The following is a 22,232-nucleotide window of genomic DNA, read 5'->3' as shown; positions in this document are numbered from 1 at the left end:
CCGCCTAACCGACTGAGCCACCCAGGCGCCCCAGGCGTGGGATTCTTTATATACTCTGGATACAAGTCACTTATCAGATGTAGGCTTTGCAAATATTTTCTTACATTAAGATTTATGTTCCGTGTTGAGTTAATTTGGGTGTACAGTGTGTAAGGAAGGCATCCAATTGCATTGCATGTGGCTCTACAGTTGTACAAGCACCATTTGTTGAAAAGACACTGAATTGTCTGGGAACCCTTGCTGAAAATCAGCGATGGCCAAGAGCCGTAGCTTCTGGTCTTCTAGAGACTTTGCCCTATTAGGAAGCTAGAGCAAGGGCAATGGGGGTCCAATATTGTTTTATTTTTTAATAGTTTTAAATATTTTATTTTAGAGAGACAGCAAGTGCGAGCAGGGGAGAGAGGCAGAGGGAGGGGAGGGAGAGAAAGAGAGAAAGAGAGAGAGAGAGAGAGAGAGAGAGAGAGAGAGAGAGAGACAGGGAGAGAATCTTAAGCCGGCTCCACACTCAGCGTAGAGCCGGACTGGGGCTCGATCCTACGCCCCCAGATCATGTCCTGAGCCTAAAGCAAGAGTCAGACACTCAACCAACTGAGCCTCCCAGGTGTCCCAGGGCCCAATATTCTTGACCTGCCAAGTCTAGGGTAGAGCCTATGTCTCAGGAGTGAGGGCTGGGTGAAGGAAGGGAGCCCCCAATCCCTTGGCTGTACTCACCTGGAATTTAGCCCCTGCAACACAGAGCTGAGGAGGATAGGAAATGCAGACAGCCTGCGCTCCAGGAGGGATACCACAGTCCTTGGCTGGTGGCCAGGGCAATAGGAGGGAACCCCACGGTCTTGGCGACTCCGAACTGGAGTGGAGTGCCCGTCACACTGAGCTGGGGGTAGGGAGAGGCAGGGAGCAGTTCATAGCTTAAGTGCCATAGAATCTCACTGTTCTCACTGAGATTTATTAGATTTTCTTAAGTAAATGATAAACGTTTTTCTTTTATCTGCCTTCAGGACAATCTCCAGAGACTTTCTTTTTTTTTAAATACTTTTTACCAGTTACAGTTGTTTCACTGGTCTGAGAAACTCCTCCTGGCACGATGCAGGAATTGCCCATCTGGTACTTGCATTTGATATTTCAGCACAGAGGGAAAATATAGTTCAAGTTAGGGTGGGAGCCAGAGAAGTCGGAAGCCAAAAAGAATCAGTTGGTCATGGTTACTTACCTCCCGAGGATTTTGTGGTACAGCTAACTCTGGAGTTAGACCTCTTCTCAGCTGAACCAGTGCTGGCAAAGCTGTGGGCAGTGATGTATGACAGCCTAGAACCATTATGAAGCATGTGATGTGACGGCCAGCTTGCTCCTCTGACCAGAGACCAAAAAGGATGTGGACTAGAGACATAGGGTGAAAGTGGGGTGGGGTTGGGGCCTCAGTGGGCCAGGAAGCAGAGAAGTGGGAAGTGAACTAGCCAAGATCAGGGAGATCTCAAGCTGGTAGTTTTTGTTTGCAAAATATTTACCGATTTCAAGGACTCTGTAAAGCAGTATCACAGTCACGTTCTACAAACTTCCACTAAGGAATGGAAATTCTCCCTGTTACAAAGTCAAAGGTGGAGTAAAAAGAACGAAAACTAGTCCAAGTCTAACCACTTAAATTACTATTTTTTTAAATATGGAAATTAGTGCAGTAAAAAAGAAACCAGACAACTAAATATTAGTCTGTTATTTGTGATAGAAAAAAAAATAGAGGGGCACCTGGGTGGCTCAGTCGGTTAAGCGTCTGACTTCGGCTCAGGTCATGATCTCACGGTTGGTGAGTTTGAGCCCCATGTTGGGCTCTGTGCTGGCCGCTCAGAGCCTGGAGCCTGCTTCAGATTCTGTGTCTCCCTCTCTCTCTGCCCCTCCCCCACTCACACTCTGTCTCTCTCACAAATAAATAAACATTAAAAAGAAAAAGAAAAAAAAATAGAAAAAAATTGAGACATCAGTTACATATATTTTGGCATGTCCAAAAAATAGATTACTATGTGATTATTTAAAAAAGATATTTGTCATATGTTAGTTTTATTTTACTTTTATACTTAAGGTCTACAAAATAATGATTTGGTATATGCACACGTTGTGAAATGATCATCACAATCAAGCTAATTAATACATCCCTTACTTCACATAGTTAAGCTTTTTTTTGTAGTGAGAACACTTAAGATCTACTCTCAACACATTTCAAGTATACAGTACAGTATTATTAACTATAGTCACCATGCTCTATATTAGATTATCAGAATTTATTCATTCTGCAGAACTGAAACCTTGTACCCTTTGACCAACTTCTCCCTATTTTCTCTACTCCTTAGCCTTGGCAACCACAATTCTACTCTTTGCTCTTAGGAGTTTGAATTTTTTAGATTTCACATATGAAATTATTCAGTATTTGCCTTTCTGTATCTGGCTTATTTTATTTAGCCTAACGTCCTCCAGGTTCTCCCATGTTACTGCAAATGGCAGAATTTCCTTTCGTGTGTGTGTGTGTGTGTGTGTGTGTGTGTGTGTGACATTTTCTTTCTCCATTTATCTGTCAATGGACACTTAGGTTGTTTCCATATCTTGGCTATTGTGAATAATGATATGACAGTTATGGGAGTGTAGATCTCTCTTTAGGATCCCGATTTTACTTCCTTTAGATATATACTTACAAGTGGGATTGCTTGGATCATATGGTAGTTCCATTTTTAATTCTTTGAGGAAACTCCATACTATTTTCCGTATTGGCCGCACCAATTTACATTCCCACCAACAGTATACAGAGTTCCCGTTTCTCTACATCCTTGCCAACAGTTGTCTTTTTGATAATATCCATTCTAACAGGTGTGAGATGATACCTTGTGGTTTTGATTTGTATTTCCCTGATGACTAGTGATGTTGAGCACCTTTTCATATACTGTTGGCCTGTTATATGTTTTCTTTTGAGAAATGCCTATTTGGGTCCTTTGCCTATTTTTAACAAAGTTATTTGGTTTTTTCTATTGAGTTCCTTATAATTTTGGATATTACCCCTTATCAGACACATGGTTTGAAAGTACGGTCTCCAATTCTGTAGATTGTGTCTTCACCCTGATGATTGTTTCTTTCGCTGTGCAGAGCTTTTCGGTTTGATGCAACCCCATATGTCTGTTTTTGCTTCTGTTGCTTGTGCTTTTGGCAACATATATCCAAAAAAAATCATTGCTCAGACCAATGTCAAGAAAAGCTTTTCCCCATGTTTTCTTCTAGCACTTTCCTAGTTCCAGGTTTTCTGCTTAAGTTTTCCATGAATTTTTAGTGGATTTTTGCATATGTTGTGAGACAGGCTCCAGTTTCATTTTCCACATGTAGATATCCAGTTTTCCCATCACCATTTATTGAAGAGACTATCTTTTCTATATTGTGTGTTCTTGGCACCCTCGTTGAAGATCAGTTGGCTGTATATGCATGGATTTATTTCTGGCCTCTCTATTCTGTTTCATTAGCTTACATTTTTAGTTCAGTACAGTACTGTTCTGCTTACTAGCTTTGTAATACATATTGAAATCAGGAAGCGTGATGCCTCCAGCTTTGTTCTCGCTCAAGACTGCTTTGGCTTTGTGGGTCTTTTGTGGTTCCATAACAATTTGGAGATAGTTCTTTTTCTACTTCTAGACAAAATGTCATTGGAATTTTGATAGGGATTACATTGATCTGTAGATTGCTTTGGGTGGTAGGTATGGCCATTTTAACAACATCAATCCTTCCAACTCACAAATGTGGGATATCTAAAAAGATATGTCATATATTATTAAGTAGACAAACAGGCTACAAATCAATGTACAATCTGACTTTATTTTAAATGCACAGATGCATATCAAAAGATCAAAAGATAGTTGTCTCTATGATAGAAATAAAGCTTTAAATTTATTTTTAATTAGGCTTAAAATAATCAAACATAAATGGGATCATATTACAGAACTTGAATTTTTTCACTCATTATATCTCAGAAATCTTTTCATAAGACTGCATGTAGATATAGCTCCTTTTTTTGTATTTATGTATGTATGTATGTATTTATTTGCCCAAGTGACTTTTAAACATATGACATCTTTGGTCATTGCACATCTTGTTTACCAGAAAATATCCAAGTTGGAGACATCGCCTTTTCAGGGAAAAGCTGAGTGAGCAGTGTCTGTGTGACTAAATGTATGATTCTCAAGAGTGTAACAAATTACTTCAAATCTTAGTGTCTGTAATAATGAACAGTTATTTCTTTTTTAAAATTTTTTTTCAATGTTTATTTTTGTGAGAGGGAGAGAGAGAGAGAGTGTGCATGAGTGGGGGAGGGGCAGAGAGAGAAGGAGACACAGAATCCGAAGCAGGCCCCGGGCTCCGAGCTGTCAATACAGAGACCCGGGGCTCGAACCCACAAGCCATGAGATTATGACCTGAGCCGAAGTCAGATGCTTAACCGACTGGGCCAACCAGGTGCCCCTGAACAGTTATTTCATGCAGTTTCTGAGGGTTTGGAATTTGAGAGAAGTTCTAACCCAGGGTCTTTCGGGAGGTTGTAGTCGTGCTGTGAGCCAGGGCTGTAGCCTTTGGAGACTTGACTGCGGGCGGCAGAATCTGCTCTCAGGTTCACTCATATGACTGTTGGCAAGAGGCTTCAGTATCTTTCCACACAGCCCTCTCTCTACAAGGTTTTCTCATCATGGCTCCTTGCAGTGAGTGATCCAAAAGAAAGAGAGTGAGAATGACAAGACAGAAGCTTCAGTGCTTTTTATAACCTAATTTCAGGAGGGACATCACATTGCATCTGTGCTGTGTTCTGTTGGTCACACAAACCAATAGTTGGAGGCAGGGATCACTGCGAGCCATCGTAGAGGCAGGTTACCAAATATACCAAGTATCCTACACAAGGAAGAAAGGCAGTAAACATTTGCTAGATTGGACAGAACCAACGAGTGCCTGGCATTTCAATCCAGATATGATGGTCCAAGACTCTGAAGAGACGCTGTTTAGGTCACCCACATTCAGTTGTCAAGTTGCCCCAAACCTGAGTAGAATTCAGTGACCCTGTACTATGTCAACCAAGAAATTGAGAGAAATAAAAGTAGAACGGTTTAAACTAAACGTAAAGTAAGTTTGCATACCAGGTTACGAAATGTCACTATAGACACTGAATGACTAACGGCAACATGGAAATTACACAGGTGTTCTCTTGCTTAACCACCCATCTTACCTGATTTAGAAGTAGTCAAGTCACCCACCTACAAGTGGCTAGAAGCCAGATTTCAGCCTGGCATGGCTCTGCTGCCCTTGCAGCCTTGCTCATGCCTTCCTCTTACTCCTGCTGCCACCAACACTTGCAGCCCTTGGCCACTATCTGCCTTCCCAAGTAGTTCTGTCTTTAAACATATACTGGTTGAAAGGATGCTGCAGTCACTGTGTATCTACCGACAGCTTTTTTCTGACACTCTTACCTTTCTGCTTCTTCTCCCGCCATGGTCCTCCCTCACACTGAATGTTCTAGTCATACCAACAGTCCTCAGAGATCATACTATCAGACAGATAGTATGATTTCATGTTTCTGTGCCTTGCCGCGTGCTCTTCTTCTTCCAGGAATGTCATTCCAGGTCGTTTTCTGCCTAGCAAACTTCTTTTCACCTTTCAAATCTCTGCTCAAGCATCATCCTTTCTAATGAAATTTCCCTGACTCTCCAGGGCCTGCCTTGTACCTGTGGCACAGCAGGACAGAGTTAATTATTCTGTTTTCTGGATTGTTGTTGGAATTTTTACTTGTTTCAGTTTTGGAACCATTCTTACTTCGGGGTAGTTATTTTTGTACACATGCATCTTCCCAAGCAAACTGTGAGCTAGCTCCTCGAAGGCAGATTCTACCTTTTACCCTCAATGCCTATCCTCAGTGCCTAGATTTCTGTAATAGATTTCAGTGAATATTTCAACAAATAAACTGAGGAACTAAGGAACTGCAACCTGGACGCTGCAATGCACTGTGAAGTGAGAGACACCTCTGGTTCTAACCTGTAAAACAATTTTGTTTATACCTTTGCTTGGCATACTCCGTCTGTCTGTGGGTGGCCCCATTCCTTATGTGCTAGACTAACTGCTGGGATACATCAGTCTTTGCTTTTTCTGAGGATCTTTGCCTCTGATTCTCAAGGGGTCACTTGCTTATGGCCACTCAATAGTCCTCAGGTCTTCTCAATTCTGAAGAGATCATTCTGGTTATATGGAGAGGCCAGGCGGCGTGACAGCTTAGAGGCTAAGAGGCCAAACAGACTAGCCGGCACAAGAATTAAATAAGAAAATGTACATAGTGTGCTTTCCACATGACCCGACACATAGACACATAATAAGTGCTCAATTGACAGTAGTTTTGGTTACTGTTACTATTACAGCTGCTATTACAGCTGCAAGGTCAGTGAACTTTCTGGTTATACCTGATGTCCTCTTAGCCTAAGGAAGAGCCACGAGGATCTGACACAAGATCCCAAGCGGTGCTCTAAGAATGTGCTCTCTCTGGTCTGCTCGGTCTCCCAGCTCTGTTTCTCCTGCCACCAGGACTCAATGATCCAGTCTTTTCATCAGGCTAAATTAGGCTGTTTAACCTGTGCCCAGGTTTAGAGCAAGGAATAATACCTCTAAACCAAGTTGTTTTGAGAAAACTGCCCATCTAGGCAGCACAGATCCCTTTGCATAAGGTCAGTTTCAAAGACTTTTCTTTTTCTGTCTTTTCCAATGAGCTGAGACAAAATGGCCATGCTAATGGCAACTGTTTTGCATTCCAACTGCTGCTGTCCTAGTATAAAAATTTCATAAAGCCTCAAAAATGTTTCAAATCTTTAGCTTACCTCTATTCAGCTCACTGCTGCCTTTCCTCTGTTTTGCTTTTGTCCCTGTCACTGGTCCAAGGTGTCAGAGGATCTGACGTTCCCTGCCCCCATTACCACCTCTAATCACTACTGAGATTGCTGACGCCATTCTCTCCACCGCCCCCCCCCCCTTTTTTTTTTCCTTCCCTCTCAGGTGTCTTGTCAGGTTTCCCATTCTTCTCAGCCTTCCTTGAAGAAGGCTGGCCTCCTAGTCAACACTGCCAGCCAATTACAGTTCCTGTCCTTCAAGGAGACAAACTGAGTAATCCTCACAGGTGAGATAAAATCTCACTTACTCTGACTCTCCCTGGCTGCTTGCTTTTGCTCAGTGCCCAAGGTTTGAAGTTTCTGAAAGGCTGAATGTGCTCACTAAACTCCTTGCACTGGAGGAAAATTAGGCTTTTCAGTTTGATCGAGTGTATGTAGCAGACAAGGCAGTGAATTGGGTATGATTTAGAAAAACAGGGAAGTGTGACCCTTAAACCTTCTCTTCCCACCACCCCAGGGGGTAGTAAGGTGAACTAAGAAGAGATAATTGGTCCTTTTGGGGCTTGGTGCCCAATACTTTCAAATAGCAGCTACAGTTCTTGGTGGGCCCTCACAGGAACCCTTCTCCCATTCTGTGCCTATGGAGCAACAGGGGTCAAGGGTTGGATGGAGAACATGTAGCAAAGTAACCGGGGATCTGAATGAACTTTTTGGGTCCAACTGACTCACTTGACAAACTGAGACTTTGAGTTCTCTCCTAATGAATACAGAAGCCACTTCCCCTGGGGGACCAAACCTGTGAGGGGCCAATTTGTATTACTGGCACTTTCTTTCGTTCAGTTCTTTGCAAAAAGAAACTAGATTGAGTTTTGGAAATCGTTGAATCTTAAGTATAAAATGAAACTATAACTACAGGAAAAAATTCTTTCTCTGTATCTGAGAAGTTAACTTCTGATGAATTGAAGAAGAGAACTTCAACTTAAAGTTTTGATTGTGTATCACTAATGTCAAGTGAATGCTGAACATCCACTTTATATTCATATTGTGTTGGGCTCAACGGGCCAACAAAACCGATGGGCCCTGCCCTTAAAAAACTGAAAATCTTAAAGTTCAAAAATTATTAAAACAATTTAGAAACAAGTATGTGCGCATTTTATGAACCTAAATATTGGTTAAATAATCGAGCCTAAATTGTGTGGCCCTTAAAATATGTGCATTGGGTAACCATTAATGGCATATGAAATGCATGAATTTTATCATTCTTAATATATTTGCTTAGACTTGTAACTTGAGAGTTATTTAGAAAACAATGCTGTATATTGTTAGGATCCCATCTAAGGTATAAATTTTGTTGTAAGAACTGGGCAGAAAGGATTTAGTAGGATTAAGCTTGGCTCTCAAAGTAAATTCTGAAAACGACAAAGGAAAAAGACCTGCCTGCTGTAACAAGTCAGTTTAGATGCTGTTAAGATGTCTTCATTTACCAGGCTTATCCAGGACTCAGCTTTTAAGGTTACTATTTATGAAAAAGGTATGTTAACTACTGACCAAGGATAATAAATTTACCTCCACACTCTTGCTAGGTCCAAGGACAAAACGAGTAACAATGCATATTCAGGCATGTGCTTTGACTGATAAACCAAGACCATCAAAAACCAGGACATAATTTGCCTTTTTCTTACAGTCATTAATTCAATCACTTAATGAACTTAAAATTAACTCAACAAAATTCTCAGTGGGAGAGGTACAGAGAGATCAACAGCAAAGAACCACTCCTGAATCCCTTCAAACTTTTCACCATGAAAAATTTTCATCTCTTGTTTATGGGACATTAAAAAAAAATTTTTTTTAAGTTTATTTGAGAGAGAGACTGACAGAGCAAGCAGGGGAGAGGCAGAGAGAGGGAGAAAATTCCAAGCAGGCTCCGCACTGTCAAAGCCCATTGTGGGGCTAGAACTCACAAACTATGAGATCACCACCTGAGCAGAAACCAAGAGTCAGACACTTAACTGACTGAGCCACCCAGGGCATTTTTTAAAAAGTCCTGCCCAAGGTGCCCAAGGGCATTTTAAAAAAAGCCCTGCCTTTGAGGTATAGAACATAAAACTCACCTATAATTGTATTTGCAAAGTTACAGCTACACTTCACCATGAGTACTCCTGACAATTGCTAATCTGAAAGTCGGCTTTAGAAGGAGACAGGGAAGGGCTAATAATGTCCATCAACAATGGATAAATTGATATATTCATATGATGGAATGTTACTTGGTAATAAAGAGACTATGAACACATTCAACAACATAGAAGAATCTCAAAAAATTGAAAAGACAGACACAAAAGAGTATGTGTTATATGATTCCATTTATATGCATTTCTAGAATAGGCAACACTAACCTATGGTGGTGGAAGTCAGAACAACAGTTACATGGGGAAGGATTAACTGGAAAGGGGCTAGAGGGAATTTTCTGTAATGGAAAAGTTGTGTTTCTTTATTGGAGTTGTGGTCACCAAATCTCAAACTATACATTTAAAAACTGTGTAGTGTATTGAATGTAAACTATATGTTTTTTAAGTACTAATTATCTACTGGACTCTGAAGTTAAATATAATCTACTACTGTAGAAAGCACCTAAAAAATCTTACTATGATTAAAAAGCAACGCAGGCATTCAGAAAGCAGATATGAAGCTTTAATTCACTGTGGGCATTTCTCTGACCAATATTATAAACTTTACACGTCTTCATACAGATACATCTTTTATAAGACACAGGTTTTTTTACCAAGTACTGTGAAACATACCACCATTCCACTTAGTTAAGGGCGTATTATAAATATAATGAGCCACTGATTAAATATAAATACAGAGGTTGATATGTGTTAGAAAGTTTCCATAATAAAAAAAAAGTTTAAGAAAGGCTAAACTATGAAAGTTCACGTGTTTTTTTTTACTTTAAATATCACATCACAGTGACAGCCAATTACAATAAAATTACAACTGCTTTTAGATGATAGTACATTCGGATATCTAACATCCAGTTATTTTCATTTCCACACTGCATTTTCATTTCTAAAGAGTAGACCAACTTTTAGACTGCAGACCAAGTTTCTTGTGCAAGAAATAAGAATCACTATCTTGATTGTGACCACTGGAAACTAAATTTATACATACTGTACTAAATAGAGACGAGACTATTAAGTATATAATATGGAACTCTTCAGTAGCGGTGTTCAAGAGAAATTCAAATAGTAGCCTGAAAATGGTGTTTTTTTTCTTAATGTTTATTTTTGAGAGGGGGGGGGAGGGGCAGAGAGAGAGGGAGGCACAGAGTCCAAAGCAGGCTCCACACTGTCAGCACAGGGCCCGATGCAGGACTCGAACCCATTAACTGCGAGATCATAACCTGAGCTGAAGCCAGACGCTTAACCTACTGAGCCACCCAGGTGCCCCTGAAAATAGGTTTTCATTGCTACAGCAGTCTACATATATTTCATTAAAAAGATGACATCTCTGTCAAAACATTTAGAAATAAATATATGGTAGAGCCTTCCCTTTTCCAAGATGCTGCCTGGAAGAAAAGTTCCAAGCTGAATTAAGGGGGAAAGATGGGGGAAAAAAAAAAACCCTCAGAAAATAAACATTATACGATGCTCTGAACTACAATCTTCCTGAGTCTGTTTTTCAACTGGAACAAGTTTTAGTCAGTTCTACATTGCTTTAGTGTCCACAATCCAGAGGGAGTCCTTGAACAACCAGTTCATATTCTACAGAAATCAGAAGGACTCCTAAACACCCCTCAACTAATTACACGAGGGAAAGCTGATCATGAGTTGTATTAAAATCTATGTGAATATCAAACATAGTCATAGCCATTCTTTTACCAGTGATGCTAGAATAAGTGATGAAAATATATGCACAGCTGTACACAGATCACCATTAAATACAGGAACAAATGCCATTGATGCATATTAAAAAGCTCCCCAAAAGCCAATCTGAATGTTTATTTTCATTTATTTTGATACAGCATTAGAAGGGACTGCATATAATTACAGGGACTGCTGCAAACAACACTTGATGCTACTAAGTGTTCTATTAAGCATCAGGCATGCACAACAGTTACCTTTGAAAATTTCTCACGTATATATCTTAAATTCCTATTTATAAGCTACAACATGTTTAAAGCATTTAGTGATTTTTAAACCAAATATTTTAACTGACCTATGTCTACATGGAGAAAAACAAAAACTCCCTCCCTGGTCTCAATAACCAAAAGTAATATTAAATCTTACTCCCCAATTTGATATTTAAACTTAATTCCAAAAAGTGGGGAACATTCTTATCACGACTAAACTGGAAGGATGATCTCCTGAACAGTCTACCCACCACACACAGCATGCTAAGCCTGTGGGGATTACGAGATAAGCATGATGTGCTTGGTGGCTACAGATGACAATAATTGAACAGTCTCTTCTTTTTTTTCTGGATCTTTTTATTTCAAACTAAATGAAGTCATTTCATCAATACAAACTAAAAAAATAATTCTTTTTTCTTCATTTAACATCAATCTAAGAGTGGACCAAACTAAAAACACTGTCTTCAAGCATGTGGCAAAGCAGAAAAAGTTTCAATTACATTAGGTAACCAGGGGTGGTGAAGGGAGTAGTTTGTTTTTCCATTTAAGAAGCATTCCAGTCAAATAATCACAAACACTTACAAATTCAGACTGCTTGGTTCTCAGTCATTTATGGCTTAAGTACTGGATTTGAAAACCACTTCAGGCTAAAATAAATTTATATGAATAATGCATAGATTGTATATCTAGGAAATCATGCAATAAATAAACATTCTCATGTACATTTGGAATCTTAGTGACGAGAAGGGTCTGCAGGTGTGAACAGAATGTTTCTTCCCTTTTACGAAGAGAATACGCCCAGCAAGATCCTGGCTTTTGGCCTATTCAAGATCCTACTTGCCAGGTCATCTTGATTTTCTCAGATCGATAAAAGAAGCCAATGTCATGAGACATTTGCAACAAGGAACGAACTCGCCTCAATCACAGGTGCCGTGAGGTCCGAGCTAGGCAGAATGAGACTCTCGTGATCCTGCCACCCTGCCGCAAAGTCAATTTGGAGGACTTGACCAGCTAGAGTATCAATGGGTAAATGTTTAGTGACCTACTGGAAACCCTTATTATATTGGTATCTTTCACAAATCTATCTGCCCCTTAAATCTATTTCATTTGAAAATTGCCAGGCTAAGACCCACCCACTATTCCTGGTTTTGATATGCCCCTACAACATGAGAATTGAACTGAACCACGATGATTGTTATGTCGTCTCTGTACATCCGAGCAAGCTCCTCAGGAAGACTGAGCATTTTGGAGAGGCGCTCGTGGTCTACAGCTCCAAACTCGTTGTTGCCCACCGCGTGACGAATGAGATGGGTTGCTGCATTCTGATCCTCGAATACCGAGGACATCTTGGCTCTCCTTTCTGTTAAAAGGCCATGCATCTGTCCTAGAGTCACCTTGTAGCCGCCAACAGCTATTGGCTGTTGGTGATGCATGCCCGTCAGGTACTCACCCACAATCCTAACCACATCCTGCCTATGCATCGTCTCCCACAACCCATCAGTAGCCAACACCAGAAACTTATCCTGTGGCCTTAATCGGTGATAAGTCACCTCTGGCTCAGCAGTGAGATAAGGAGGTGTATAATAATTAGGAGGGATAAACTTGGTATATTCATTGTCATTCAACTGGTCTGGGCCTGATTCTATCACTCTCTTTTGAAGGTCAATGCTCCATTTGAACTTTACGTCTCCAAAAGCCCTAAAAGGCATCAGCAAGCCAAGCAGCCGATCCTGTTTCACCACGCTCTTGGCCTCATTCTTTGGGTGCTCCAATTTCAGCCGTTCCAGTTCTCTTTCATTCTGAGCATTGTGGTCATTTGAGAGAGTGACTGCCGACCAAGAGCCGTCCTCTTCCTGCACACCCAGCATGGCTCTGCTATCGCCGGTATTGGCCACGTGAAGGTCGACGCCATCTACATGGGCCACACAAGCAGTGGCCCCAGAAAATGCCACTCGAAGCACCAAGTAATTGAGAAAAGAATTGGGATCACCGACTTGAGCCTCCAAAGAGATGTCATTGTCGAGCCTCTTGAAAGCATTAATTAAAGCCTCCTTCACATCAATATCAGTAGACTCCCCGGTATTGAGATCTATAAGTTCTTGCCAGTAAGTCCTTAAGCTGTTGAAATACAATTTGGACGCCTCCTTACTGAAGTAATCATTGGGGTGCTTGTGCCACTGGAGAATGGGCAGCAGTGCCCGGCCACTCTCGACTGCATTTTCAATCTCTAGCAAAGTCTCATGGGGCAACAAGGAGACGGCAATGTAATAAAAGAGTCTCTCACTGACTGCCTGGGAACAAGCACAGCCGGCATGGCCGTCAAAAACCCCCAAGAGCATCCCTCTGGTCTGCAAGCAAGTAGCTGCACTTCTCCGGTCCTCGATGGGTGCATTTGCAGGCAGCTGATTGCTGTCAAATCCAAGGACGGAACTGACATTTTTGCCATCGAATTCTGGCACTTTGAAGCTGTATTCGTTGGCTTTCAGGATGCTATTGACCTGTGGGGGTGTGAGGTAAAATCTCTGCGGCGTGGAGGCGTATCTCCTTCCCTGGGTGTTGTACTGCCACCAGCTCTCCTTCGGCCTGCAAAAGGTGGCATAGGCCGGGTGGGGTGCGTATCGCAGGCGACTCTGAGGAACGTAAGGCGACGAACAGCAGAGGTGTTTGTGGTGGCAGTAACACGCGGTGCCATAGATTCTGCTCAGTTCACAGTTACGGATCAGAGGGAAAAACAGTTGAGTTGGTGCTGGCATGGCATCAGAGAACAGCGGCAGGCTGGCACTTCTGACGGGGATTCCTAGACAGCAATTATACAGACACACACAGAGAGAAGAGTTACATTTCAGATCACTTCATCCGTTTCTGCTTTGAGAACAAATATTTAGCAGGTGAATCTACACGCTAAGCCCTGCGCCAGAAAGCAGTGTATTTTATACACCTCTCCTGTACTACTTCCACAGGGTATATTCTGCTAAGCCCAATTCTTAATCACTTATGGAGCCAAGACTAGAGTCTAGCTTTACTTCTCTCTTTTCCTCGTATTTCCTTCTGCAGCACAGACTGTGCAGAACATACAACAGATCTGGCTGGAAAAAAGCTGAGGAGACGAAGATTATATAACATTATGCAGTGGCAGTCTACCTGGCCAACCACTCTTCTCCCTCCCTATCCTTAAAAAGGCCCTGGATCTCCCATGACGAAAATCCCGTTTCCAGATTTGTGGTCAATGGTAACATTTGATTACACGATTACCACCAAAATGGTGTCAGAATACATCCCCGACATATGAATTCTCATGAATTCTTTAGTAAGTTATATGCACACACTACCAAATTAATATTATGTTCATATATAGTATGAACATATATATGCAGCAGATATAGGGGAAAAAATTACATGATGAATAAAAAGAGAAATGCCAGTGTTCCTTTCCTGCGCCTCAGTGGACGGTCTTGCAAACTACGCTTCTCTAGACCACTGCGCCAATTTGGTGAGCTCAGGGACATAGGTCTGCCACCAACTTGCCAAATAATCCTAGAAATGTGAGCTTACCTCTTTGGGCCTCACTTCCCTAGGTTGTAAGTGAACACACAGAAGCAGATGCTATCGAAGGCCTCTTCTGGGTCTCTATGCCTTTATGAGTGTTTGTTGCAGTGAGGCTTTGAAATCAAATGCAGGTTTCATTTATTTGTTGTTTAATCACTGTACGCTTTGTGATAAAAATAAGTTTAAGTACGCTAGTAGCTCTAAGGCTTTGTTAGTAATGTAAATGGTCTCAGGTCTGTAATTTAATTTACTTGCTAGCATTTTCCCCTGCTAATCAGCCAGAAGGGAAAGCTACAGAAATACTATTTTCATTCATTATGGATTGAGGTAGAATTCAATCCCTAGAAAAATATTTTCTCTTACATTTAAAATAAAAGTATGTATTTGCCTTAAGGAAGCAATAAAGAATAGTGAAATAATAGTCTAACAGTCTAAGGTTTGTATAGAAAAGGTGCACATATTAATCCAAATAAAAATCACTGACACTATGTGACACTGAAAATATTTTGCTGGACATTTATCTAGAAAATTTATTGAATGTGCATCATTAATCCAGATAATTTATGCAAGGGAAAAAACTTTCTTCCTTCTAACATTTATTTCCCCTGAATTGTTGAGGTATTGCTTCAAATAACTCATTTGGCCTATAAAGAAATAGACTTTAGAATTAAATAAGGAAACAAATGCAGTAAACAAAAAATAATACAGAAAACAAAACCATGTGGGTTTTAATGTCAGCAATTCCTTCTTAAGGTTGAACCCATTAAGGAAAAAAAATTTACAAATATCACAGATTGTTAGCTATATATTACATTATTTTCAGGTACCCTCTTTTGAAGAGTAATTGGAGAAGTGATAAGTGGGATGTGTGAGAGCAGAGAAAACCAAACACCGAATAATAACTTATTCTTGTTTGCTTCTGTAATGAGCACTGCATAAGCTGGGCATACAGAACCCCTTTTACAAGTGATAGAAAGCACCATTATTTTAAATGCACTATTTCAGAAGGGATTTGTTTTAAAAACCGAAGACAAGATTATACAACAGAAGGCAATGATTAGAATTTTGGAAAGAAGATCAATAACTAAATAAGCATTCTGAAATGCCATAATGAAAAACAGAAATTCCAGATGAACAGGAATCTATCAAGACTAACCATATAAATCTCTGCACTTCAAACTAAATACCTGAAAGTCATCCAAAGGTTAAGGGTACATGATTGAGCCAGGAGATGTGCTCAAATGTTGTGCCACATGACTCCGGCTTCCAGACATAAACCGTACCTTGTTAGATTTGCATGCAGAAAGCACATTAACTCATTTCATGCTTTGTATAAAGATTTTCTATTATTAAAAATATAAACAGATGACCATTTTAAGAGAAATTTTCTCCATAATTTTATTATTTTTTTAAGATCTTATTTTTAAGTAATCTCTACACTCAGCCTGGGGCTTGAACTCACAACCCCGAGATCGAGAGTCACTTGCTGCACCGACTGAGCCAGCCAGGCACCCCTCTCCATAACTTTAGATAAGTTTGTATTTGTGCTTACTTTAAAACTTAAGACTTTTATAGGAAGAAGAAATGTTTGCTTCTGTATGGAATGCAGACCAAATCAAAGTACTACTTTGTGCGTGTGTATGTGTATGTGTTTGCAAGGGGGATTTGATAGATGAGCAGCAGGATTACGTTGTATGTCTAACCAAGGAATAACAAGTCCAAGAAATCTGCACTTTCCTTAAATTCCTCCGTTTTGACAATTTTTCTGCTTTTGTAGTTGATTGCAAAATGAATGAAATATTGTGGCAAAAGAACTGATTCATGCAGCAGATGCTTTGAATAATATATAAAATCAAAGAGCAAGCACTCAAATACTCAGATAACATACTACATTTTTTCCTTCAAGGCGAAAGTTCTTGAGATTAAAAAAAAAAAAAAAAGCAGAGTGGATTTTATCAATTGTACCTTTCAGTTTTTCAGGAGCTTAGCATATGGACTGAGAATGTATCCCAATACCCCAACTCCCAGCATACCTTCAAAAGACAAATTCTTAGAGAATATGGAATTCATGAAAACCCTGCTCTGTGATTCATGAGTGTTGTATCATCACCAGTACACATGACATAGTCTCTCCATCAGACCAGATATCCTCACAAACCAAAGTACTTGCAAATGCTTTTTCAAACCGTAAGTGAGCATTCAAAAACTCTGAGTATCTTTCTGAATATCCTGTGATTCAACAACAACAAAACCCCATGAGATCAAAACTTTTGCTGACAAACTCACTGAACTAATGAAGTAGAAAGCTCTTGATTAGGCAATTAAGAACAGCAACAAGGTACAGTGTTGGTAAACTGGAGGACTGTCATATTTTCAAGTGGTTTCTGACCACAATTTCACTGAAAAGTTCCTATCCCTGATCCACGTTATATGCAGTATCTTAGTCCTAGGCAAATTTGACCCATTTTGCCAATGACTAGTAAGAAAAGATGCACTGCAACCCGAAACAGGAGAGAGACCCATCCATTCTTACTGATGGGCTCGACAGAGCCTGTGCCAAGAAACGATTCTACTTCATTCAATAAACCCACGGACCATATTAATTAGAAAATGCTGTTATACTGCACCGACTCCGGAGCTCTTTAGCTTTCAAAGCTTTTGGTGTAAATGAAGAAAAAAAAAAAGCTATACTCGTCATTCAACGTGTCAGAACCTCAGTTTATGTAATCCAATTGCATTAAACACCCTGTATAAAGACTTCACAATTTTTCAGCATTTTCTGGAAATGCTAGCCATTTCACAGCTCCTGTTATCTCTACATGAATGAAGAAACCGGCTTCCCTCCGAAGACACGACGCCCCAAGCCAGCACTTGTTTGATTAGTTTCCTTTGTCCCTACCTGAAAGCTGCACTAAGGTATCAAAGCTATCCGGGTCCAGGACGCCTTTGTTCCCTTTTTCTATCTACCTCACCCCTAATTCCACGGCGACCCAGCTAAAACCATCCACACACAAAATCAGTCACCATCCTTTCTGGGTACCCAACGCAGGTAGTTAAGTGAATACCTACCAATTCGTCTGGGCCCGGGACACACACACATTCTCCTGTCATCACAACACGGAGCCGACAACATCCACAACCCGCGCGGACAGCAGCAGCGACAGCAGCACCGGCCCATTGAAAGCAAGGCAGAGATGCTCATTAGAGGAGGCGGCGGCGGGGGAGGCGGGCACGGAGGAGGGGCGAGCTCTCGCTCCAGCCCCGTGTGTGGGGCAGGGAGGGGGGAAAAGGATGGAGCAGGGAGAAAGGGGTGGGGAGATAGAAGGAAACCAAACAAACAAACCCACCCCACTGGAGAGGCAGGAACGGAGCCCGAGGCGGCGGGGACTCAGCCGCGAGCAGAGGCGCGCCCCGGGACCGGTCCCTCCATCCAGCCCGGGCGCGGAGCCCACCGGCCCCCGGCATCCTCCGCCCGCTGCCCACCCCGCCCGGCCCACGCAGCGCCGGCTTCGGTCCAGAAGCCTAAGGCAGGGGTCGGCCCGCGGCAGGCTGCCGTGGGATCACCCCAGACTCCGGGGTGCGTACGGGGGACCCTCAGGCAGAGACGCCACACAGCTGGCGCCGCACCTCCTCGGAGCTCGCACTCGCGTTAGGTTCTCCACAGCGTCCCCGGCGCTGACAGCGGCGGCGGCCGGCCCGCCCCCCACCCAGAGCCCGCGGCGGCCCCTCGGCGCCGCCACGCCCGCCCGTAGCCCCGACGCCCCCGCGCGCACCTAGCGCTCCGGGGCTCGTCCCTCCTCCGCCCGGGCCACCGCTCGCCAACCCTCTGCACGCCCGCGGGCCGTCGCTCCCCACGCGTGCCGGGCAACCTCCTCACAACTTTGGGCGCGTAGAGGAGGATTCCGGACTGGGCGGCTCGGGCATGGGGCAGGGAAGGGAATACGAACCGGGCACACAGGGGAGGAGTCGCTTCTTCCCGACGAGGAAGCGGCCGCAGCAGTAGCGGCACCGCCAAGCGCTCCCTCCAAGCTGCCCGGCGTAACTCCCTGGAGTGCAGCCCCTGGCCCCCAGCTGGCCCACTCCCTGCCCCGCCGGGCCGCCACCCTGCCCCGCCCGAACGTCCGGGCCGAAGCACTTCCCGCCTCCCGATTGGCTGCGCCCGGGAGAGTGGGCGGGGAGGAGAAGTGAGGGCCAGGCCTGAGTCGAGGAGGGGGGGCGGAAGAGCCGCGCGCTCCCAGCCAGCTTTGTGACGTCATGGGGGTCAGACAATCCCTTCCATTCCGAGCGAGCGGCTCATTGGTTCCACTGGCACGCCTCACGTGACCGCGCCCGGTAGCTGGGTGGAAGGTGGGGCTTCGTGGCGCAAGGGAGCTGCGACCGGCTGGGCGGGGCGGCTTTGAAACGGCTGGAGACCCGCGGGGATGGGAAGAAGCTCCTGGGCCCGCCCCAGCATCCCCACACGCTGGGGTCCCCGGGGGTTCGCTGCTCCCGGCCGGCCGGGCTTCCGCGAATCCCTGGCGCCTCGGCAGGTGACCCGCCTTGGCCTGGCAGCCTGGTGGTTCAGCCTTCCCCGCGCCTTGCTGGTGGGCCCAAGTTTCCTAGGATAGGCGGTGGGGCCGGCTCCCCAGCCCAGCAGGGAACTGAATTCTCTGCATTTCGCCCCAGCCTAGAATATAAGGCATGACAATCTGTTGCCCCGTTCACTTGATACTTTGCAAATTTTAGGAACAGTAATTCGGATCATGTTTCCCACCGTTTTCTAGACATCTCTTGGGTCCTAGGGAGGAAAAGCGAGACTGAACAGCAGCAAGAAGAAGTTGTGATCAAGGAATTCTTTTCCCTCTAGTGTAGGTGTGCTCTGAAGGTCTTTGATACCAGTGTTGTCTCGTTTTCCCGGGATGGTTACAAGGAAACCTGTAGGAGTGGAAGAGTACTGGACTTGGAGCTGATCAGAACACCTTCATCCAAGTCATTTCTGCTCTATAAGACTCCGTGTCTGTTTCAGTGAGATGAGGTTACGCTTGGAGTGGCATTGGCATTCTGTGATTATACACAAGAGATCCTGAAGGCTTCTTTTGCCTCCATCCACACATATCCCATCTTTATGGGAACTGAGTTATCTATAGTGGCCTCTAAATGCTTCCCTGGGGATGATATTAGGTAGATCATTGCACTCAGCCTGCCTAGTGTGAAACTGTTTACTTTGATTTATTAAGCATATCTGCTTACTAGCCAATAAAGTTCACACAGTGATATGGGCTGGATATAAAAACTGTCATGTTAATGGTATTGTGGGGTTTTGTTTTTATTAATCTTGCATTATTCTATTTTTACGTAATAAAGGAAAAACTTTATATACACAAAACTGCCAAGAACTGGTTCTTCATAATTCCTGGATTTTTTCAGCTGCCTCTATTCTTTAAATTAGAGGAGAGCTTTTTTGTCCAGCTCCAAGTGGCCCATGAAACTCTTGTGGCTCTCTAAGTGGCCTTGATCTCCCATTTAGTTCATCTGCCTCACTTCCCCCCTTTTTACCTCTCAAATTCTGTATTTTTCATTGTCCTTTTCCCAATTGGTATAGATTTATTTGTCTAGTTTTCTCTTGTTTCATAGAAGCAGTATAGGGTGACTTAGCATAGTGAGTAAGAGCATAGCTGGAGGCAGGCTGCCTGGGTTCCAATCCCAGCTCTGTAAATTACTATGTGGTCTTAGGCAACCTCTTTCTGGCTCAGGTCTCTCATATGTGAGGTAGGAATAAAAATAGTAATAACTCACAGGACTGTACTAAATAGGCCAATATAAATATATATTGTGCTAAGTAAGTACATAGCAGGGAGTAAGAGCTATATAAGTATTCGCTATTATTGGGGCACCTGGCTGGCTCAGTCGGTAGAGCATATGACTCTTGATCTTGGGGCTGTGAGTTTGAGCCCTACATTGAGTGTAGAGATTACTTAAAAATAAAATCTTAAAAAAAAACATTAGCTATTATTAATATTATAGACATGTCCAGGTAAGTATGCCTCTTTTAGATTTAAGACTCCTAAAGAGTAGTGGTTCCAGATCCCTAAGTGCAATATATTCTTAATTCTCTAGTTAGACACTAAGAAGTTATTGATAGGGGTGCCTGGGTGGCTCAGTTGGTTAAGTATCCGACTCGATTTTGGTTCAAGTCACTATAGTTTGGGAGATTCAGCCCTGCATCGGGCTCTGCGCTGACAGCACATGGCCTGCTCCGGATTCTCTCTCCCCCTCTCTCTGCCCCTCCCTGAGTAGTGCTCCTCCTCCCCTCTCAAAATAAATAAGTAAACATTAAAAAAAAGAAGTTCTTAACATACTGGAAAGTCTTAGAACTTTAGGATATCAGTTTAATTTACGTGAGGAGTGTCACTGCCTCTTAGCCCCTACTTTGCAGACATGGTGATGAGTAAACTGAAGCTAAGGGTAGATTTTTATGAGTTTCTGCCTCATAAGGTTTCAGAAATGAAGTCTATACTAGGCTTGTCTGTTGTCTATAATATTTTCCCATTGATTCCGAAAGGTAGAGGGATAAGACTCAGGAATGTATACATCCATATGAATGACCTCTTCAAACTGTCACTTTGGGAATGTACACCTTTATTCCACACCAACGTTGCCATTATGCAGAGCACTTTTTAAATTACCTTTTCAAATTGTTTTTGTCTGCACAGGAAACTCCAACTTGTTTTACTATAACTAGCACCTTGTTTTTTATACCTAAAATAGCATTGATTTCCCCCATCTTACTATTCTTAGCCCTAAATGACCTGGTTATTTCTGAAAACCCATTCTCAAAAAACTAGTATTTGCCACCACTAAATATAGTCAAAAGCATTTGTCATGAGTGTTGGAGGCAATGTCAAGGTGTTTCTAGAATCAGAATGAAGGCCCCCTAAAGTAATGTCTATGAAGTGAACTCATGTAGAGGTGCAAGTTTGTTTTCCAGCTGCAGAGTTGTAGGTTTCAGTGATGTGTGTATTACACATCGAGTCACAGTTTTGCAGAGGAACCAACCGCTTGTACCATTGAGAGAGATTCTTTAGTATCTCAACCTTATCTCCTCTCTGCCTTGGCTTTCTCCCTGTCTCTATACACAGCTCTGTTTAGCCACTCAACAGGCTTGCTTATGAAGTGCTGTTTGTTACCACATGGTCATCTGGCCAGGCAAGGGCAAGTCCTTGGGTGTGCTGCACTGACCCCACAGACTGCTTGAGCCACCAGAACACCTGTTGACACTTGGACATTGGAAGGTGTAGAAAAGAAGCTCCGGAACAACCTAGGATTGTTGGAAAGAAGGGCCAGCAAAGAGAGAGGAAAGGATTTCAAAAATAGTACAAAACTAGTACCAAAAACTGGTACAAAGGGGCTGTGCAAAAATACCTATTTTGTCTACTCACATGCTTTCCGTGATACCAGTAATGCAAAGACAGCTCATGAATGAGACCCTTGACGGTCATTTTCTTACCCTAGAACAAAGCTAGAAATGAGCAAGTGCCGAACCAGATTGACCTGTTGTTCTTATGGGTGGATGATGAAACCTCTGGGGGTATTGGAGGTTAGCTGTGACAACATGAGATGGCCCAGCAGAGTCTTGGTACCATCCAAGAAGCTTAAAATAGGCCAGCATGTGGGTCTGAAGTATTGGTCTGGTAGTTAGTGAC

The 22,232-nt window shown here is 42.8% G+C and overlaps 1 protein-coding gene across 4 annotated transcripts; it reads right to left on the bottom strand.

Moving 5' to 3' along the window:
- Positions 1–11,599: 11,599 nt before the first annotated feature.
- PDP1 (pyruvate dehydrogenase phosphatase catalytic subunit 1) lies at positions 11,600–18,743 on the bottom strand. 4 transcript variants are annotated; one of them, XM_042924060.1, is made up of 3 exons: positions 18,498–18,551; positions 17,620–17,654; positions 11,600–13,801 (listed from the first exon to the last, which is right to left on the bottom strand). In XM_042924060.1, exons 2-3 carry the CDS (start codon positions 17,648–17,650, stop codon positions 12,141–12,143), a joined length of 1,692 nt encoding a protein of 563 aa, XP_042779994.1. In that variant the 5' UTR covers positions 17,651–17,654; positions 18,498–18,551; the 3' UTR covers positions 11,600–12,140. The 4 variants fall into 4 exon arrangements, with proteins under 4 accessions (XP_042779994.1, XP_042779997.1, XP_042779995.1 ...); XM_042924063.1 differs by lacking the exon at positions 17,620–17,654 and having other exon boundaries at positions 18,498–18,743; XM_042924061.1 differs by lacking the exons at positions 17,620–17,654; positions 18,498–18,551 and adding an exon at positions 18,324–18,443.
- Between the last annotated feature and the right edge of the window lie 3,489 nt (positions 18,744–22,232).

The sequence above is a fragment of the Panthera leo genome, chromosome F2, assembly GCF_018350215.1.
Source record: "Panthera leo isolate Ple1 chromosome F2, P.leo_Ple1_pat1.1, whole genome shotgun sequence".
Classification (NCBI taxonomy): domain Eukaryota; kingdom Metazoa; phylum Chordata; class Mammalia; order Carnivora; family Felidae; genus Panthera; species Panthera leo.
Note: the sequence above shows the minus strand (reverse complement) of the source record. Positions and strands in the feature narration are given on the sequence as shown.

What these genes read in the sequence shown, in the direction of transcription:
- PDP1 (XM_042924060.1), bottom strand. Translation starts at nt 17,650, where the DNA reads ATGTGTGTGTGTCCCGGGCCCAGACGAATTG. An exon ending in TCCCGGGCCCAGACGAATTG is followed by an intron (nt 13,802 to 17,619) that starts GTAGGTATTCAC and finishes ATTGCTGTCTAG; the next exon opens with GAATCCCCGTCAGAAGTGCC.